Source organism: Salmo trutta, chromosome 12 (genome assembly GCF_901001165.1).
Source record: "Salmo trutta chromosome 12, fSalTru1.1, whole genome shotgun sequence".
NCBI lineage: Eukaryota > Metazoa > Chordata > Actinopteri > Salmoniformes > Salmonidae > Salmo > Salmo trutta.
In genome coordinates, this window is record NC_042968.1 from 12,391,965 (window position 1) to 12,409,892 (window position 17,928).

At 42.4% G+C, this 17,928-nt stretch overlaps 1 protein-coding gene across 8 annotated transcripts in view; it reads left to right on the forward strand.

Moving 5' to 3' along the window:
• Positions 1-17,928, forward strand: part of LOC115202936 (zinc finger protein 536) — a 180,385-nt gene that overhangs the window by 108,286 nt on the left and 54,171 nt on the right. For 7 of the 8 annotated variants that reach the window (XM_029767116.1, XM_029767117.1, XM_029767120.1 and 4 more), the window contains one exon: positions 12,058-12,225. In XM_029767116.1, the coding sequence (XP_029622976.1) occupies positions 12,058-12,225 (168 nt within the window). The remainder of the gene's footprint in view (positions 1-12,057; positions 12,226-17,928) is intronic. The other variant, XM_029767124.1, reaches the window with a different exon arrangement.

Here is a 17,928-nt window from a genome sequence, read left to right on the forward strand (position 1 = left end):
TTTTCAGAGGCATTACGGAGAATGCATAAAGTTAGGTTATGTGAGGAGAGTACATTGACAATAGCTGCGTGTAATGTTTAGCCAATTCAAAGAAGGGCATCAACAGACAGAAAACTAGCTAGAATTATGCACTTACCTTTGACAATCTGCATCAGATGACACTCATAGGACATTATGTTATACAATACATGCATTTTTAGTTCCATCAAGTTCATATTTATATCCAAAAACAGCATTTACAGTCGCGGTGAAATTCAGAATTTTTTTCGGCTCGAATGCACCCAGTGAATCCAGCATTACAAATCACGGAATTACTATTCGAAAACATTGGTAAATTATAATATTGTCATTCAAAGAATAATATATTATCATCTCGTAATTGCTACCGAATGGCCAGATCTCAAAATAACTTTACTGGGAAATCACATTTTGCATAAACTGGGTACTATGCTAACAACAATAAGCTATATGCTAAGCTAAGCTAAGCTATACCGTTAGCATTAGCATCATCTAATATCGATAATAACATTCTAAATATCCCCTTACCTTTGATTATCTCCATCAGAAGGCGCTGCCAGAGATCCCAGGTCCAGAACAAATGTGGTTTCTTTTGACAAAGTTCATAATTTATGTCCAAATAGTTAGCGTTCAGTAGGCTCCCACAAAATGAGGTGGGCAGTGTAAAGTCACGTCGAAAAGCTAAAGAAAACCTAGTAAATAATCTATTTACGTTTGTTTAAACATGTCAAACGTTGTTCATCATTAATCTTTTGGTCCATTTTTAACGTGAAACATCAGTAAACATCAGTAATATTTTCACACAACCTATCAAGTGTCTAGAATAAACGATAATGACAAAGGCACTCTTCTCAGATTCATGCGCAGGCGCAAAAAATGAAGTGATGACGTGTCAACTTGTAAGCTTTCTTATTCGGTCTGTATTCATGACAGATGCTTCCAACAACTTTCTAAAGATCGTTGACATCTAGTGGAAGCAGTAGGAGTTGCGAACTGAATCCTTTCTCACTGTGGTATCTTTAAAACAATGACACTAAATAGTACAGTCACAAAATTCTCATTTTTTTTAATCTATTTTTCACAGGTTTTTGCCTGCAATATGAGTTTTGTTATACTTACAGACACCATTCAAACTGTTTTAGAAAATTCAGAGTGTTTTCTATCCGAATGTGTTAATAATATGCATATCCTAGCTTCTGAGTTGGTGTAGGAGGCAGTTAAAAATTGCCACATATTTTTTTCAAAATTCTCAATACTGCCCCCGTGGCCCGTAGAGGTTAAGTGCACATTTATGTAATTGAGATATTGATCAGTATACATTCTCCCCTTGATAATTACTGTTTTAACAAGGGCTCTTGATGAGACTTTGTATTAATTTTAAATTGATGTAGAATAGCGGTTAATGGTTGTGATGCTTATATAACTCTGATGATATATATATATATATATATATATACTACCGTTCAAAAGTTTGGGGTCACAGTTTTTGTCAGTTAAAATAGCATAAAATGAATCAGAAATACAGTGTAGACATTGTTAATGTTGTGAATGGCTAATGGAATGATTTTTAATGGAATATCTACATAGGTGTACAGAGGCCCATTATCAGCAACCATCACTCCTGTGTTACAATGGCACGTTGTGTTAGCTAATCCAAGTTTATCATTTTAAATGGCTAATTGATCATTAGAAAATCATTTTGCAATTATGTTAGCACAGCTGAAAACTGTTGTACTGATTAAAGAAGAAATAAAACTGGCCTTCTGGAGCATCAGCATTTGTGGGTTCGATTACAGGCTCAAAATGGCCAGAAACAAAGAACTTTCTTCTGAAACTCGTCAGTCTATTATTTTTCGGAGAAATGAAGGCTATTCCATGCGAGAAATTGCCAAGAAACTGAAGATCTCATACAATGCTGTGTACTACTCCCTTCACAGAACAGCGCAAATTGTCTCTAACCAGAATAGAAAGAGGGGTGGGAGGCCCTGGTGCACAACTGAGCAAGAAGACAAGTACACTAGAGTGTCTAGTTTGAGAAACAGACACCTCACAAGTACTTAACCGGCAGCTTCATTAAATAGTACCTGCAAAACACCAGTCTCAACGTCAACAGTGAAGAGGCGACTCCGAGATGCTGGCCTTCTAGGCGGAGTTGCAAAGAAAAAGCCATATCTCAGACTGGCCAATAAAAAGAAAAGATTAAGATGGCCAAAAGAATATAGACACTGGACAGAGGAAGATTGGAAAAAAGTGTTATGGACAGACAAATCTAAGTTTGAGGTGTTCGAATCACAAAGAAGAACATTCGTGAGATGCAGAAAAAATGAAAAGATGCTGGATGAGTGCTTGACGCAATCTGTCAAGCATGGTGGAGGCAATGTGATGGTCTGGGGGTGCTTTGGTGGTGATAAAGTGGGAGATTTGTACAGGGTTAAAGGGATCTTGAAGAAAGAAGGCAATCAACGCCAAGCCATACCTTGTGGACGGCGCTTAATTGGAGCCAATTTCCTCCTACAACAGACAATGACCCAATGCACAGCTTCAAACTATGCAATAACTATTTAGTGAAGAAGCAGTCAGCTGGTATTCTGTCTATAATGGAGTGGCCAGCACAGTCACCGGATCTCAACCCTATTGAGCTGTTGTGGGAGCAGCTTGGCCGAATGGTACGTAAGAAGTGCCCATCAAGCCAATCCAGTTTGTGGGAGGTGCTTCAGGAAGCATTAGGTGAAATCTCTTCAGATTACCTCAACAAATTGACAACTAGAATGCCAAAGGTCCACAAGACTGTAATTGCTGCAAATGGAGGATTCTTTGACGAAAGCAAAGTTTGAAGGACATAATTATTATTTCAATTAAAAATCATTATTTATAACCTTGTCAACATCTTGACTATATTTCCTGTTAATTTTTGCAACTCATTTCATGTATGTTTTCATGGAAAACATTTCTAAGTGACCCCAAACTTTTGAACGGTAGTGTATATATATATATACTATACAGTGTATTCGGAAAGTATTCAGACCCCTTGACCTTTTCCACATTTTGTTACGTTGCAGTCTTATTCTAAAATTGATTTTAAAAAATGAAAAAAAAATGCTCGTCAATCAACACACAATATCCCATAATGACAAAACAAAAACAGTTTTTTTTTACATTTTTTCAAATTTATAATTTTTTTTATCATGAAATATTGCATTTACATAAGTATTCAGACCCTTTACTCAGTACTTTGTTGAAGCACCTTTGGCAGCGATTACAGCCTCGAGTCTTCTTGGGTATGACACTACAAGCTTGGCACACCTGTATTTAGGGAGTTTGTCACATTCTTCTCTGCAGATCCTCTAAAGCTCTGTCAAGTCGGATGGGGAGTGTTGCTGCACAGCTATTTTCAGGTCTCTCCAGAGATGTTCTACCGGGTTCAAATCCAGGCTCTGGCTGGGCCACTCAAAGACATTCAGAGACTTGTCCTGAAGCCACTCCTGCGTTGTCTTGGCTGTGTGCTTAGGGTCGTTGTCCTGTTGGAAGGTGAACCTTCACCCCAGTCTGAGGTCCTGAGCTCTCTAGAGCATGTTATCATCAAGGATCTCTATGCACCTTGCTTCGTTTATCTTTCCCTCGATCCTGACTGTTCTCCCAGTCCCTGCCCCAGCCCCTGAAAAAGTCCCCAAGGCATGAAACTGCCACCACCATGCATCACCGTAGGGATGGTGCCAGGTTCCTCCAGACGTGACGATTGGCATTCAAGCCAAAGAGTTCAATCTTGGTTTCATCAGACCAGAGAATCTTGTTTCTTATGGTCAGAGGGTCTTTAGGTGCCTTTTGGCAAACTCCAAGCTGGCTGTCATCTGCCTTTTACTGAGGAGTGGCTTCCGTCTGGCCACTCTATCATAAAGTCCTGATTGGTGGAGTACTGCAGAGATGGTTGTCCTTTTGTAAGTTTTTCCCATCTCCACAGAGGAAGTCTGGAGCTCTGCCAAAGTGACCACTGGATTCTTGGTCACCTCCCTGACCAAGGCCCTTCCCCCCCGATTGCTCAGTTTTGCCGGTCTGCTAGCTCTAGAAAGAGTCTTGTTGGTTCCAAACTTCTTCCATTTAAGAATGATGGAGGCCGCTGTGTTTTTGGGGACCTTCAATGTTGCAGAAATGTTTTGGTACCCTTCCCCAGAGCTGTGTCTCGACACAATCCTGTCTCGGAGCTCTACTGACAATTCCTTCGACCTCATAGCTTTATTTTTGCTCTGACATGAACTGTCAACTTTGGGACCTTATATAGACAGGTGTGTGCCTTTCCACATTATGTCCAATCAATTGAATTTACCACAGGTGGACTCCAATCAAGTTGTAAAAACATCTCAACGATGATCAATGGAAACAGGATGCACCTGAGCTCAATTTGGAGTCTCATAGCAAAGGGTCTGAATACTTATGTAAATAAGGTATTTCTGTTTTTATTTATAATGGTGGTGTTAAGCTCGCCGCAATTGGACTCTGGAGCAGTGGAAACGCGTTCCCTGGAGTGATGAATTACGCTTCACCATCTGGACGAATCTGGGTTTGGCGGATGCCAGGAAAACACTACCTGCCCGAATGCATAGTGCCAACTGTAAAGTTTGGTGGAGGAGGAATAATTGTCTGGGGCTGTTTTTCATGGTTCGGGCTAAGCACCTTAGTTCCAGTGAAGGAAAGTCTTAACGCTACAGTATACAATGACATTCTAGACTATTCTGTTCTTCCATCTTTGTGGCAACAGTTTGGGGAAGGCTCTTTCCTGTTTCAGCTTGACAATTCCCCCGTGCACAAAGCAAGGTCCATACAGAAATGGCCTCCACAGAGCCCTGACCTCAACCCCATCAAACACCTTTGGGATGAATTGGAATGCTGAATGCAAGCCAGGCCTAATTGCCCAACATCAGTGCCCGACCTCACTAATGCTCTTGTGGCTGAATGAAAGCAAGTCCTCGCAGCAATGTTCCAACATCTAGTGGAAAGCCTTCCCAGAAGAGTGGATGCTGTTATAGCAGCAAAGGGGTGACCAACTCCATATTAATAGCCATGATTTTGGAATGAGATATTCGACTAGCATGTAGAGTGTGCATATATATATATATGTATACTGTACCTGGTGGTAGAGAGCCTTGAATGTGGATCTGTAACTCCAGTTTATGATTGCCCATTGTGCTTGTTGTTGATTTGCTGTGTTGGAAAATGAATAGGAAATCAATGATAGCAGACAATGATTTTTTTCGTCTTTAAAGGTACAGTGCATGCATGCAGCGTTGATACAGTGGACTGTAAAGACGCTATATGTTGTCTTCCTGAAACACGTGTTGTATTACCAAGTGGTGTTGTTTACCATGATTGCAGGATAGCAGTTCTCGTAGTACATGCTATGTTTCCTTTATACCGGGACATATGAGTTATCAGTTCATCAGTACTGGATATGCTCTCTTATCTCCTGGTCTCTCTTCCTCTCTCACCTTATCGTCCCCCCCCCCCACTCCTCCTGTTCATCCTCCTCCTGTTCATCCTCCTCCAGTCTGGATCCATAGAAAGCAGGACCTACTCAGCCTTCACTAATGATAACTACTCACTTCCTGCCAAACAGTGTGCATGATGAATATTTACCCTGATTAATACCCTTCCCCCAACCCTCCTTCTGGCCTTTGTGTCCTAAAAGACGCCCACCTCAATAAGTCCCTTCAGCCCAGTCAAATGCCCCCGTCCTCCCTTGCTCCCCTCATGCAAACGGACAGACAGCGGCGTCCGGGTGGACGTCTCCGTCCCACTCCAACCCTCTGTCCTGTCATCGCTCCCTGGAGCTGTGATCATCCTGCAGAATGATAACGTTAGTGAGACCTCAATGCTTCTTTAGCTGTGTCTGGGTGTTTTTTCAATGCTCTTTGAAGCCTGAAACAGACTTGAGAAGAGAAAACAAAGATGGGCCCGTGCCAGGGAGAAACTTATGGCACCAAGCCTGTTCCCCTAGCTCGGCAGAGGCATAGCCTTTACAGAGGGAGAGATGCACCTTCTGTCACTGGTAGAGGAGGAGGTGCGGGGGGGGGGGGGGGGGGGGGGGGGGGCGACGTCCACTGTCGAATGCATCCTAAACAGTAGCTTAGCCATCCTCCAAAATGATACCATGATATGAAACATTTTTGATATAAAGAGGTTTAGTGTACAGTATATGTCTGATAATGTATTCTATTGAATCTCTTGTGTTGGCCGGTCCTATAGTTTATTAATGAGATGAATGATTCCTTATGGAGCACCACATGATTTGATGTGTTGTAGTTCAATAAGGCTGTACAGGTATGGTATTTGGCATCAGGGAGTTCTGACTCCAGCTTCATTCAGAGGAATAATCCATAAAATATGGAAATGAAACAGAAAATTGATTTAACATAATTTCCCCTACCTCTTCATCAATCAAAAAAAAAAAAAATTGGGAACAAATAAACGAATAAATGTGTGCTACAATACAATTTAGAAATGTCTCCTCTGCCTTCAGCAGGCAGGGAAAGGACCATCTTTCCTCCTCTTTTTTTCTAACACCAATTTTACTGAGACCAGTACTAATAAATATAAATGTTTGTGATTAGCATCTCTGCGGCACAGGTGCATGTTTGTTGCAAGGGGAGGCATGGCATGTTCATTCATTTTCAGCGATGATAAGTACAGTGCGCCATAAACACAGAGTCCAAAACCCAGCTCCCTGATAAATGAATGCACAGATTGTTAATGTACCATTGTATGGCTCAGCCTCGTGGAGCTTAAAATAAAGACTCCTGCCAAATCGGACCTAGCTGGAGGTGGGGCTTCCCTTTCAAGGTCCAGATTACACAGGATGGAGCTTTAAAATGACATTATTTTCCCTTTACACATAGGGTCCGGGATTATATAGACAACGCATCCCCCACTGGGATGCACTACCATGTGCTCTGTAATTCCATTTTTTTTCAGACTGTTATTTACTGTTGACGCGGGTGCTGGTACTAGTACACTGCTGGTCTGTGAGGAGTGACCAGACTGAGAACAGCATTTGGTGTTGAAGTGTCTATTTGGCCTTGTGTACCGTACCCTAGAATTAAGCTGTTAAAATAATTTTGTCAACAGTAGATTTAATCCGCGGTGTTTTCACAAATTGTTATTATCATAATCATGATTTCATCTCTGGTTTAATCTCTCTCGTCAATCTGTGTGGACTTTGCTGGCTCATATACAGTGTATGTATGCACATAAGCAACTCACTGCCAAGGCATAGCCTCATCATTAATATACTAATCAAATCACTGCTATTTATGTTATATTGACAATGGAAATAAAACAGAACGATTTCTGTTAATATATGAATGAAGGGTTCAATCATGGCGCTGCTTGGAGCAAGAAAACAAGTACCCGGCTGCCGACAAAGACAAAACCAGCCTAAAAGAGTTGTTTTTCAGTAGCTGTGAAAATGTTTTATAAGGGGACTGCTGAACACCTGCCTTAAAATGTAGTTTCAACATCTCCCGAATGCCATTTTGCTTAATTGACTTGGAAATGGCCCAAATGTATTGCTGATTTCGGTCTAATTAATATTAATAATAAATGCCATTATTAACATCAAAGAACATCTGGTGCCCCTGTTTACCCGCATGCCTTATATGTAACACATTTTGCGGCTGTTTCATCTCACAAACATCATGGGGTGAACACTTTCTGAATGTCTTATTCATTGTGTTTTATTTCATTTTGTTACACAGGGTCACTGACAGCACCCTCTGCCCAAGTGCTAGTGGGTTCATCTCGTGTGCATGTGGTCTTTCAGATGCTTGAGTGTTTTTCCTGGTCTGAAGCTGGTTGCTGTGATACCTTAGAGGGTTCTGGGTCCCTGGTGTACTCCCCCCCCCTACAAAAAAAGTGCTTTCACTAGCATCTGCATAGTGGTTTGCATTAGGAGTTTTGTGCCCATAAATCACACACTAAATAACTTTAATCTAAAATTTCATTAAGTAGTCCTTGTCAGGTAGTAAAAGCAGGGATAATGCAGTGGTGTTTAATGATAATTGGTGTTTGGTTAATAAATTCTGCGAGTTCAGATTACTTTCTAGCAGTGGCTAGAATGCTAGCCTCAGCAGTGTAACTAAACCTCAAATTGATTAACTCGCATGAACCAGCCGTTCACAAAGATGGCACCCGTCCAAATAAAAAAAGAGAACAGAGCATCAGCCGGATGGTGTTGTGTTGCTCCGGCGTAAGGAAATCAACTCCCCCCGGGCGCATTTTTAAAAGCCTAATGCCTTTCAAATGATGTCATCACAGTTTACTTGCTCTCTCTTTTTTTTTGGAAATCCACACGTTTCCTTACCATTTTTTTCCTCGGCATGACAGTAGTTACATCGAGGGAGAGGGCACTGGCTTTGACAGAACACGTGATGCATTAGAATAATGGAGAGAGAGGGAGACATCTTGTGTTTTTATGACACAATTTGATCTTCTTCTTTTTTTTGGTTTGTTGGTGAACGTGATATCACTGTAATCAAAACCACAGAACAATTTAGCCTGGAAGTGTGATTGAAAGAGCACCATTAAGGAAGAGGCCTTTTTCCCCTCAGTTATTTCTTTGTTGTTGTTGTTTTCTCCATTAATGGGAACAGGGTGTGGTCCGTCTGGAGGGGCTGTCTCAGAGGACAGACACGCAAACAAACAGGTACGAGTGTTGTATGTGTCGGTGGGCTACTGTGGCATTTCCCCTTGGTTGGTTGAGGAGATTTGTATTGTGTCACTAGCAGAGCTCATGGTGTCAGAGCTGTAGTGTCAGAGCTGTAGTGCAGCAGACAGCAGCCAGAATGACTGATTCTCATCCTCCTCCCAGATGGCCTGTACAACTCCGCTCCAATCTGATCTCAGCCCTTTGTTCTGTTATGTTCCATTACATTTGGATGAGCCCAATAAAATCAGAGCTGGTCTCAAATCAGAAAGCCTGAATTATATATGCATGTGTGTGATATTATTCCACTGCAACAGAGCCTGGATGTGTCAGTTTGTATGGAACTGGAAAAGCAGTGCTTGGCGGAAAAAGAGGACTACGTGTTGATAACGCAGATTAGATTAGCTAAGGAAAATAACACGCTGCAAAATTGGGTAGTAAGATAAGTACAGTAGTATTAAGGATGTTTCATTCAATTGTGTCATTTTATTTATGAGCTAAACGTGCTTGTTAAATCAATAGTAATTGTAGAAATGACATTGATCACTAAGAAATGACAACAGTGAAAGCATCTGACCAGATCCATGTAAAGCTTTCCGCTCCCCTCTGGGTAATATTAACTTTAACTAAGCCAACTTAAAGCACTAAACATGTATAACACTAGCTGTGGCCTAGCAGTACACTAACAGTGTGTGCACTGTGGCCGTCTCTGAGAGACAGCATTGAGAGTTATGGCTGCAAGATTTAACAGGGTAATATATGAAGCCAATGGCTTGCCTCTGACAATCATTTTATTGTTGTTTCTCTTGCAGATTTTTCCTTTGCATAAAAAGGAGCAAAGCAATGGAAAATCAATACATGGAGAATAGTTATAGGGGGCGAGTTATCGAGAATCTCTCTGTCCCAGACTCGCTCCTCTGGAAGACCACGTGTAAATGTACGAGGTGACCTTCAAATGTCATAAATGTGTTGCGCAATAAACTGTCAATATTTGTGGTTATACGGCGCAGGATGACTTTTACAGTAATTGGAACGGCCCTATTAAAAGCTTGGGATCAGTCAGCTGGTTAAGGACAACCACGCTGGACGCCTATCGCCTGGGACTCTATCTCTATCTCTATATCTCTATCTCTCTCTATCTCTATCTCCATCTCTCTCTCGTCCATACACCACATGAACAGATGCATTGAAGTTTTTGGTGTGTGATAGTGTGTGTGCAGGTGTGCTTGAGTATTTGTTTGCGTGCGAGTATATAGCGATTGGAACATTCATTATTGAAGGACTGTTAAATGCTGGAGTGCATCCTCTTCCTGGAACAGGATCACTATTAACCCTGCTACAGAGAGGGCCAGAGGATGAGGCGGGCCATAAGCTGTTTTTTTAGGGGTTTAATTCAATGTCCAGTTCAACTCCAATTCAACTTCATCTGGGGTGGACAGGTGGAGCTGTGTTCGCTATGTGAGAGGAGGAAACTTTGCCAAGAGGGGATATGTCAGGTGGTGTAAAATGTGTTTGTGGAGAATTGAGTTGCAGTACAGTATGTGTACAGATGTAGGATCTCAAGGCTCGAACACATCGCGCCGAATGTGGATCTAGCGTTCGTCTGCCGATCGTCTGTGCGCTGTGCTTTAGGGACCGGCAGCTGTAGATTCGACATGTAAAATCGGTGCCCAAATTGCGCTCTGAGGTGCTAAATACTCTCGGCCAGCAAACGCTATTGTTGTTTCCGAGCCCTTCATTTGAGCCAGTTTCCTACAGCAGGAAAATAATCCTGCAGCAACAGGAAATGTCAACTATTATGTGGATTATAATTAATGCACATTTTTGTACCAGTTGATACATTTTTCATAAGGGAAAAGTGGAAAGGACAAACTTTAGAAGCCTTTTTAAACCTCAACATGCTACAAGTTTAAAAGTTGCAATAGGGTGATCAAATGAAGATCCTATATCTGTATATGGACTGCAGACATGTTGGGATTATTGATTAGAAAAGCCTTGTGTCTGGGCATTGGTTTGGTGAGGGTGGGTTTGGAAAGGTCACATGCAGATCAGAATTGGGTGTACAGTATGAACGGGGCTATGGTTATTACAGTTAAGGATATGTAAACTGTTCAATACTGTATGCCTGTTGTCTTGGGGGGGGGGGGTCACATCCACATAATTACAATAGTACACTGTACTATAGGCAGTGTGGGGGTAGAGTCATGTGATCAGTGCCAGCAGTAGGAGGACTTGCTGACTTCAGCCTTTCTTTTCTTTAAACCTTATTTGACTCTTAAAGAGGAATAGATTAGGCTACTGGAAGAAATGCTTTTGATTGTGTGGCATGGTTGCCTAAGTGGGCTGCTCTATTCAGACGCTCACCCTCCCCACACGCATACCATGTCATGTGCCGGACTAGAACCTTATGTGGGCTTTGGTGTGGGTCATGCACTGACTGGCTTGCAACATAAGCAACGGGGGGGGGGGGGGGGGGGGGGGGGGTGGAGGCATGAACAGAATACTTTATCTTACTGTGGACTGGTACTTCTTCCTGAGTAACCATGGTGGGACAGGGTATGTGGTTCAACGAGTTTACCATGTTGGTATTGGGCTCTGGAGATTCACTCCACCTCACTGGTCATTCTGCTTGACTAGAGTGTAGCTTTCATAACACATCAGAGCTTACAAGGACTCCTTGAGAAACCGTCTATACAGTTAGCTGGTCGTGTAATGAGGTCATGACCCATGTCAACGTATGAGACAACGTCCTCACCTCGCGATTGTGCCGCCGTCAGCCCTTTTCAAATCTATTTCAGTTCCTCCTGAGATTCGGGTGACTATGTGGAGAGCGGTTGTTGGTCTCCACACGTCTGTGCGGTATTAGTGGCAGTTCAAGCAGGGTGAGGTCACTCTTATCACCCTCTCATATCTCTGACAGAAGCGACGCTACCTGTCAAACTCGGGGCGCTAGCGAGACGCGCTAGCCCACTGCTGACAGAGCCGTTTCTTTTTCTGTATTGTTCATTTCAACACAATCCGCCATATGCTACCAGAAGATGATGATAGCGGGGATAAAACGTTACGACGGGAGTGGGAGAGTGTGGAGGGGGTCGGCCCGGTGTTTCTAAAGGAGTCTGAAAGCTTATGAACTGTCAGCGTTCTGTCAGCTTGAAACGGGTGGGGGGGGTGGGGGGGATAGCGGCAAAACGTGAACCCATTGATGTGTTTTACTTTGTGTGGTGTTAGCAGATTTGGATGGAAAAGGAGGACAAAGCAAAGAAAAGTGTGTTTCCTGACATAGTGACGGTTTGAAGTGACTCACCACCGTGTGTGTCTGTCTGTGTGTGTCTCTCTTGTTGCTCCAGATGTCGGGGATGACCTGGGGAAGACGGCGGGGAGTGTTCAGCAGGCCCCCTCCCAGCACAGGGACAGGAGCTTGGGCTCGGCCATCAAGGACTGCCCCTACTGTGGGAAGACCTTCCGCACCTCCCACCACCTCAAGGTCCACCTGAGGATACACACAGGTCAGTGGAGTGAGTTCCCCTTGGATATTACTGCCATCACCGTTCTCCCTTCTGCCACCGCTCTCTGCCTACAACTTGAGTCAACACCATTTGGCCGTGTTCAATCCCGTTGGCGGGAAAAGTTATTCGAAGCACACAGCTGTTTCCTGGTAATGTGCTGTAATCAACGGGACAATGGCATTCAGTGGCTCGCTTTAGCTACTGTTCTAATCTTATCCGTATGTAAGTGTCAAAATATATCTCTACCTGGATAAGCTTCCGTGTTAGCTGCTGGGAGGTAGAGGTGGTCCCATTGAGAGTAATGAGGTGGACACTGTGTCGACAGACCAGAGCCAGAGCAGGCTGTTATACAGTACCCCACTGCACTACCCTGCAAGGTAGACATGTCCCAGTAAATATCCGGGTCATTCTAAGGTCACCTTAGATCAAGGAAGGTCCACTCTGCTAATTGTCCAAACAGGCTAATCTAGCATGCTATGTACTATACGTTACAGCGTGTTTCTACACTATGTTTCTGCATTGAGTGTGTTTTTTTTTGCGTACCTTGTAGCTTTGGAGTACTGCTTGGAATGTAGCTTAGAGTACTGTACTGGACCGCCTGTGAAAATCCATGGCATAATGTTATGAGTCAGCCCATATCAGACACAAAAGAGCATGACCCTAGAAATGAGTGTTTAGCATTTCTTCAGAGCCTTGCTCTAATTACTTGGCTGAGGGGAGAGCTTGAGTGTACAGTGACAGTCTACTACACCATGCTACAATACCTCTTCAGTCTGCATGGCTTTCTCTCTTTCTCAGATTAGGCCTTGGAATGACAAAGTACATCCTGTATACTCATGGAGATCTCTGAGTTTTTAGGACTACATTTCTTATCAGCCTCTGTTCTTGTTGTACACGTAACTGGGAATGCTCTCGGATAGAGCGCCTGATGTCCTGACCTCTGTATCTGAAGACACCATTTTACAGTCTCCCCCCCCAAAACATGTAATTCTTAAGTGCCAGTAAAGGCACGGTGCAAGCTTTCAGAACTTAAAATGGAAATCTCTTGCAGCTGAGGAAATCAACGCTTGCTTTTTTTCCCCTCTCTTTCTTTTCCGTCATGCACTTAAAAAGAGAGAAGGGAGACCACCCAAACTGTGCCTCCCCCCTCCCCCTTTAATAAGGACCACATACCTCTGGTCTGGAGGGGAATTAAGGAGCCAGCGTAGCTCGTAGCTCAGCGTAGCGCAGGAGCACTTGTGCACTACCATAATTAGGATCTTTGTGTAAAATAGCACATCCAGGTCATCGAGACCAGAGCAGCCTCAACCCTGATTCTGCAGACCTCTGAATACCTCACCGCCAAGAGAGGAGGGGCGGGGTGGGACATGGAAATCTGTTACCTAACAGAGGGGGGGCTGAGTTATGCCTGTTTTGAGTGGTACAGTAAGGGTCCCCAGAAGGGCCATATTTCAGCAGATAGGAAACAGAGGCCTCATCCCAGGCCCTCCGTTAAACTTACACGGTGCAGCAGGCCAGGCCCTGCGTAAGCACAACTCAACATGGTCACTTACGTGCACAGGAACTGTCTGATGTGTCTACAAGATGTTGCCCTTTAAATCACTCGTACATTATCAGATTGACTTCAGGTTGAAATGATGATGATTACATCAAGGTGATGACTTTTACATCCTGGGAAGATTCCTCCTTGATGGCAAAACAGTGGAACTCTGAGATGACATAATGCGCCCTTCATCGTAATTCAGTCTGAACAGCACAATGGCATTGCTTATCGAGAGGTGCTCGCAATGTGCAACACAATGTTAGATTAATGACTCGCTAACATTTTGTTGAAAGGAATGAAGTGAATTTAAATTTCTCTAAAAGTTAAAGAGCTAATGTTACAGTATTAATTTCCTCTTGAACAGTGAGTGGGAAAATATCCATTAGTAAAATTAACCACAGTTTCTAGGTAGCTAACATTGTGCAGAATACAGTGTGGGGCCACAGTTAATGAACACTGCAGTGGGTGATATTTCATTATACAAATTAATGCTCACATTTTAATGGGAAAGTCACATAATGAATCTAGGCTTCAGTGACAGCAATTAGAGACACAGATTGTCCCCTTCTGGACAAGGCAGTATTTAGCAGTAAGCAGCTGTGTGTAAAAAATAAAAAGGTCTTGGATCTTGACAATGGCTACGCATAACTTTAGGGGAAATAACCAGTGGAGTTTCCACTCACCTTTAAACGGGGACAGAGAAAGAGCCAGGCCTCGCCCATGTCACATAACCTTAACCTAACCAATCAGAATGAATCGATGGGGACCCGTGATCTTGCTCTCCATTTCTCTCCCTCTCTCTCCTTCTCTCCCTCTCCCCATGTCTTTCTCGCCCTCTCCATCTCTCTGCCTCCCTCCCTCTCTCCCCCCTGTCATTTCAATTTCTCGTTCATGAACAGGTTTAGTACCAACATTCCCTACCCTTTTCCAAACTAGTACCTCTTTGCAGGTAACAACACTCCTGTATAGTAACACCTATGTTGATGTTTGTTGCTGACCAACAGCCTGGCTTATTAAATGCTATTTAACATTGACTAAAAGGTGAGGCGTTTGGATAGGTTCCTTTCCCGAAGGGTTTCCCAGTTCTGCCCAGATCAGATTTGAATAACAGCACTTCTCCCAGTGCAAATCGCCTTTCGACGTTAAGTAAAGCCATATGGAAATGTATCTTAAAGTATGTCATAGCTATTAACCGTTGTAATTGCCCCTCTGTAGTGGCTCTGGGTGTTTATTCTGAGTGGTTACTATGGAGCTGTGACGAAGCATCCAAATCCAGATGAAATCTGTTGGAGTCGAGGAACTGCTTAAAGAAGTAGATGTCCCAGCGCTGGGAGGATGATTCCATTGATATATTTAAACGTCATATTAGTTCTCATGAAAATATACTCTTCTTATAGTACTGTGGCAGGAAATAGGCGTGAAATAGTTGCCCCATATTATATGAATTTGCTTTTCAATTTTTTTCCTTGATTGTGTTAATGTTTTCTTTATTACATATTAAAAAAAAAATTGGGGGGGAGAAACGTATATTTCTAAACAATGACAAATTATAATTCCTTTCTTTTGTGCCATGGAGATCTGTTGTGTTTCACAGAGGTTGTGCTGTTTGCACTGATATCAATTAAAAGTGGATTAACGGGTACGTAATGACCTTTAGCAGTAAATTCTGTGTAATGTTGCAAGGCAGGATACAGTATATTCCCCAGATGTCACACATGCCCCTGACGTATGATTGAGCAGATGTCTTAGCGAGTCCAAATGGTCCACAAAGAACAGACACACACACACACACACACACACACACCGCGCCACACATTTACGGAATACATTTCCCAGTCATGTGTACAATGATTACTCTTCAAGGTTTGTTTAGATAGGTATCATATGTTCAGTTATATTCAATGGTGTTGTGGAGGGTAATAGCGTCTGCTAAATGCCATATATTATATTATTATAATATTAAATGCAAGTGAACACAGTTTACCCACCTTTTTTTTTTGCCTAACAGTTTTACCCACTTTTTGTGGAATATAGGGAGCGTTACTTTATTCACCAGGACCGGCGATCAGAGTTTACCCACCTATTTGTTTACTCTACCGTTACTGTACGTCACTGGTTATATTCAAATGTCTGAAGCCCAAGATTAAGCTTATGTCGTCTTATGTTTTTTAATATTTGGATGGTGGTGTTGATAACCATTTTCATCATTAACAGCCTTACAATTATATTTTTTTGCAAAAAAACTAATCACTCAAATTTCACTCTAATTTTGGGCCTAGAATATCATTTTGTCCAGTTAAAGGAATCGAGAATGATCATTTGCATCAGGGACGTTTCCTTATTAAATCAGCCTATCCTCTTGTTATCCTGCTTAGAGGATAAGCACTTATTGGGTTAAAAGCTCATCTCGCATGGTTTATTTTAAATATGCTTCAAAATCGCTCTTGTGTTAAAAGAAAAGAACACGGTAGTCTCTCTCTATCTCCCTTTCCCTCTCTAATTTTCTTTCTCTCTGTCCGGTATCAATATTGTATTGAGTTTGTATTTGTGGCCCTTTATTTAAGAACTGTGCAGTAGGTCTGCAGATCCTACAGTCTTTTTCTGGAATGGTGCCCTCCAAATAATGATAAATTACTTGAGCAGTATTCCATTTGCTAATTATATCCATGATTTACTATTGCGAGAATTAAATCATTCAATTCAGTCTTGCGTAACAATGCAACATTTTTTTCGGTAAAAAATGGTTTCCATGTGTATAAACTAAACATGGTATAGCTATATATACACACACAATACTTGACAAACATCCTTTAATTTGTGACTTTTTCCAACCCCCCTTGCTCTTCACACATTTACAGTTGAAGTCATAAGTTTACATACACTTAGTTTGGAGTCATTAAAACTTGTTTTTCAACCACTCCACAAATTTCTTGTTAAAAAAACTATAGTTTTGGCAAGTCGGTTAGGACATCTACTTTGCGCATGACACAAGTAATTTTCCCAACATTTGCTTACAGACAGATTATTTAACTTATAATTCACTGTATCACAACTCCAGTGTGTCTGAAGTTTACATACACTATGTTGACTGTGCCTTTAAACAGCTTGGGAAATTCCAGAAAATGATGTCATGGCTTTAGAAGCTTCTGAAAGGCTAATTGACATAATTTGAGTCAATTGGAGGTGTACCTGTGGATGTATTTCAAGGCCTACCTTCAAAATCAGTGCCTCTGCTTGACATCATGGGAAAATCAAAAGAAATCAGCCAAGACCTCAGAAAAACAATTGTAGACCTCCACAAGTCTGGTTCATTCTTGAGAGCAATTTCCAACTCCTGAAGGTACCATGGTTCATCTGTACAAACAATAGTACGTAAGTATAAACACCATGGGACCACGCAGCCGTCATACCGCTTAGGAAGGAGATGTGTTCTGTCTCCTAGAGATAAACGTACCATGGTGTGAAAAGTGCAAATCAATCCCAGAACAACAGCAAAGGACCTTGTGAAGATGCTGGAGGAAACAGGTACAAAAGTATCTATCCACAGTAAAACGAGTCCTATATCGACATAACCTGAAAGGCCGCTCAGCAAGGAAGAAGCCACTGCTCCAAAACCGCATAAAAAAGCCAGACTACGGTTTGCAACTGAACATGGGGACGAAGATCATACTTTTTGGAGAAATGTCCTCTGGTCTGATGAAACAAAAATAGAACTGGTTGGCCATAATGACCATCGTTATGTTTGGAGGAAAAAGGGGGAGGCTTGCAAGCCGAAGAACACCATCCCAACCGTGAAGCACAAGGGTGGCAGCATCATGTTGTGTGGGTGCTTTGCTGCAGGAGAAACTGGTGCACTCACAAAAATGATGGCATCACGAGGCAGGAAAATGATGTGGCTATATTGAAGAAACATCTCAAGACATCAGTCAGGAAGTTAAAGCTTGGTCGCAAATGGGTCTTCCAAATGGACAATGACCCCAAGCATACTTCCAAAGTTGTGGCAAAATGGCTTTAGGACAACAAAGTCAAGGTATTGGAGTGGCCATCACAAAGCCCTGACCTCAATCCTATAGAACATTTGTGTGCAGAACTGAAAAAGCCTGTGCGAGCAAGGAGGCCTACAAACCTGACACAGTTACACCAGCTCTGTCAGGAGGAATGGGCCAGAA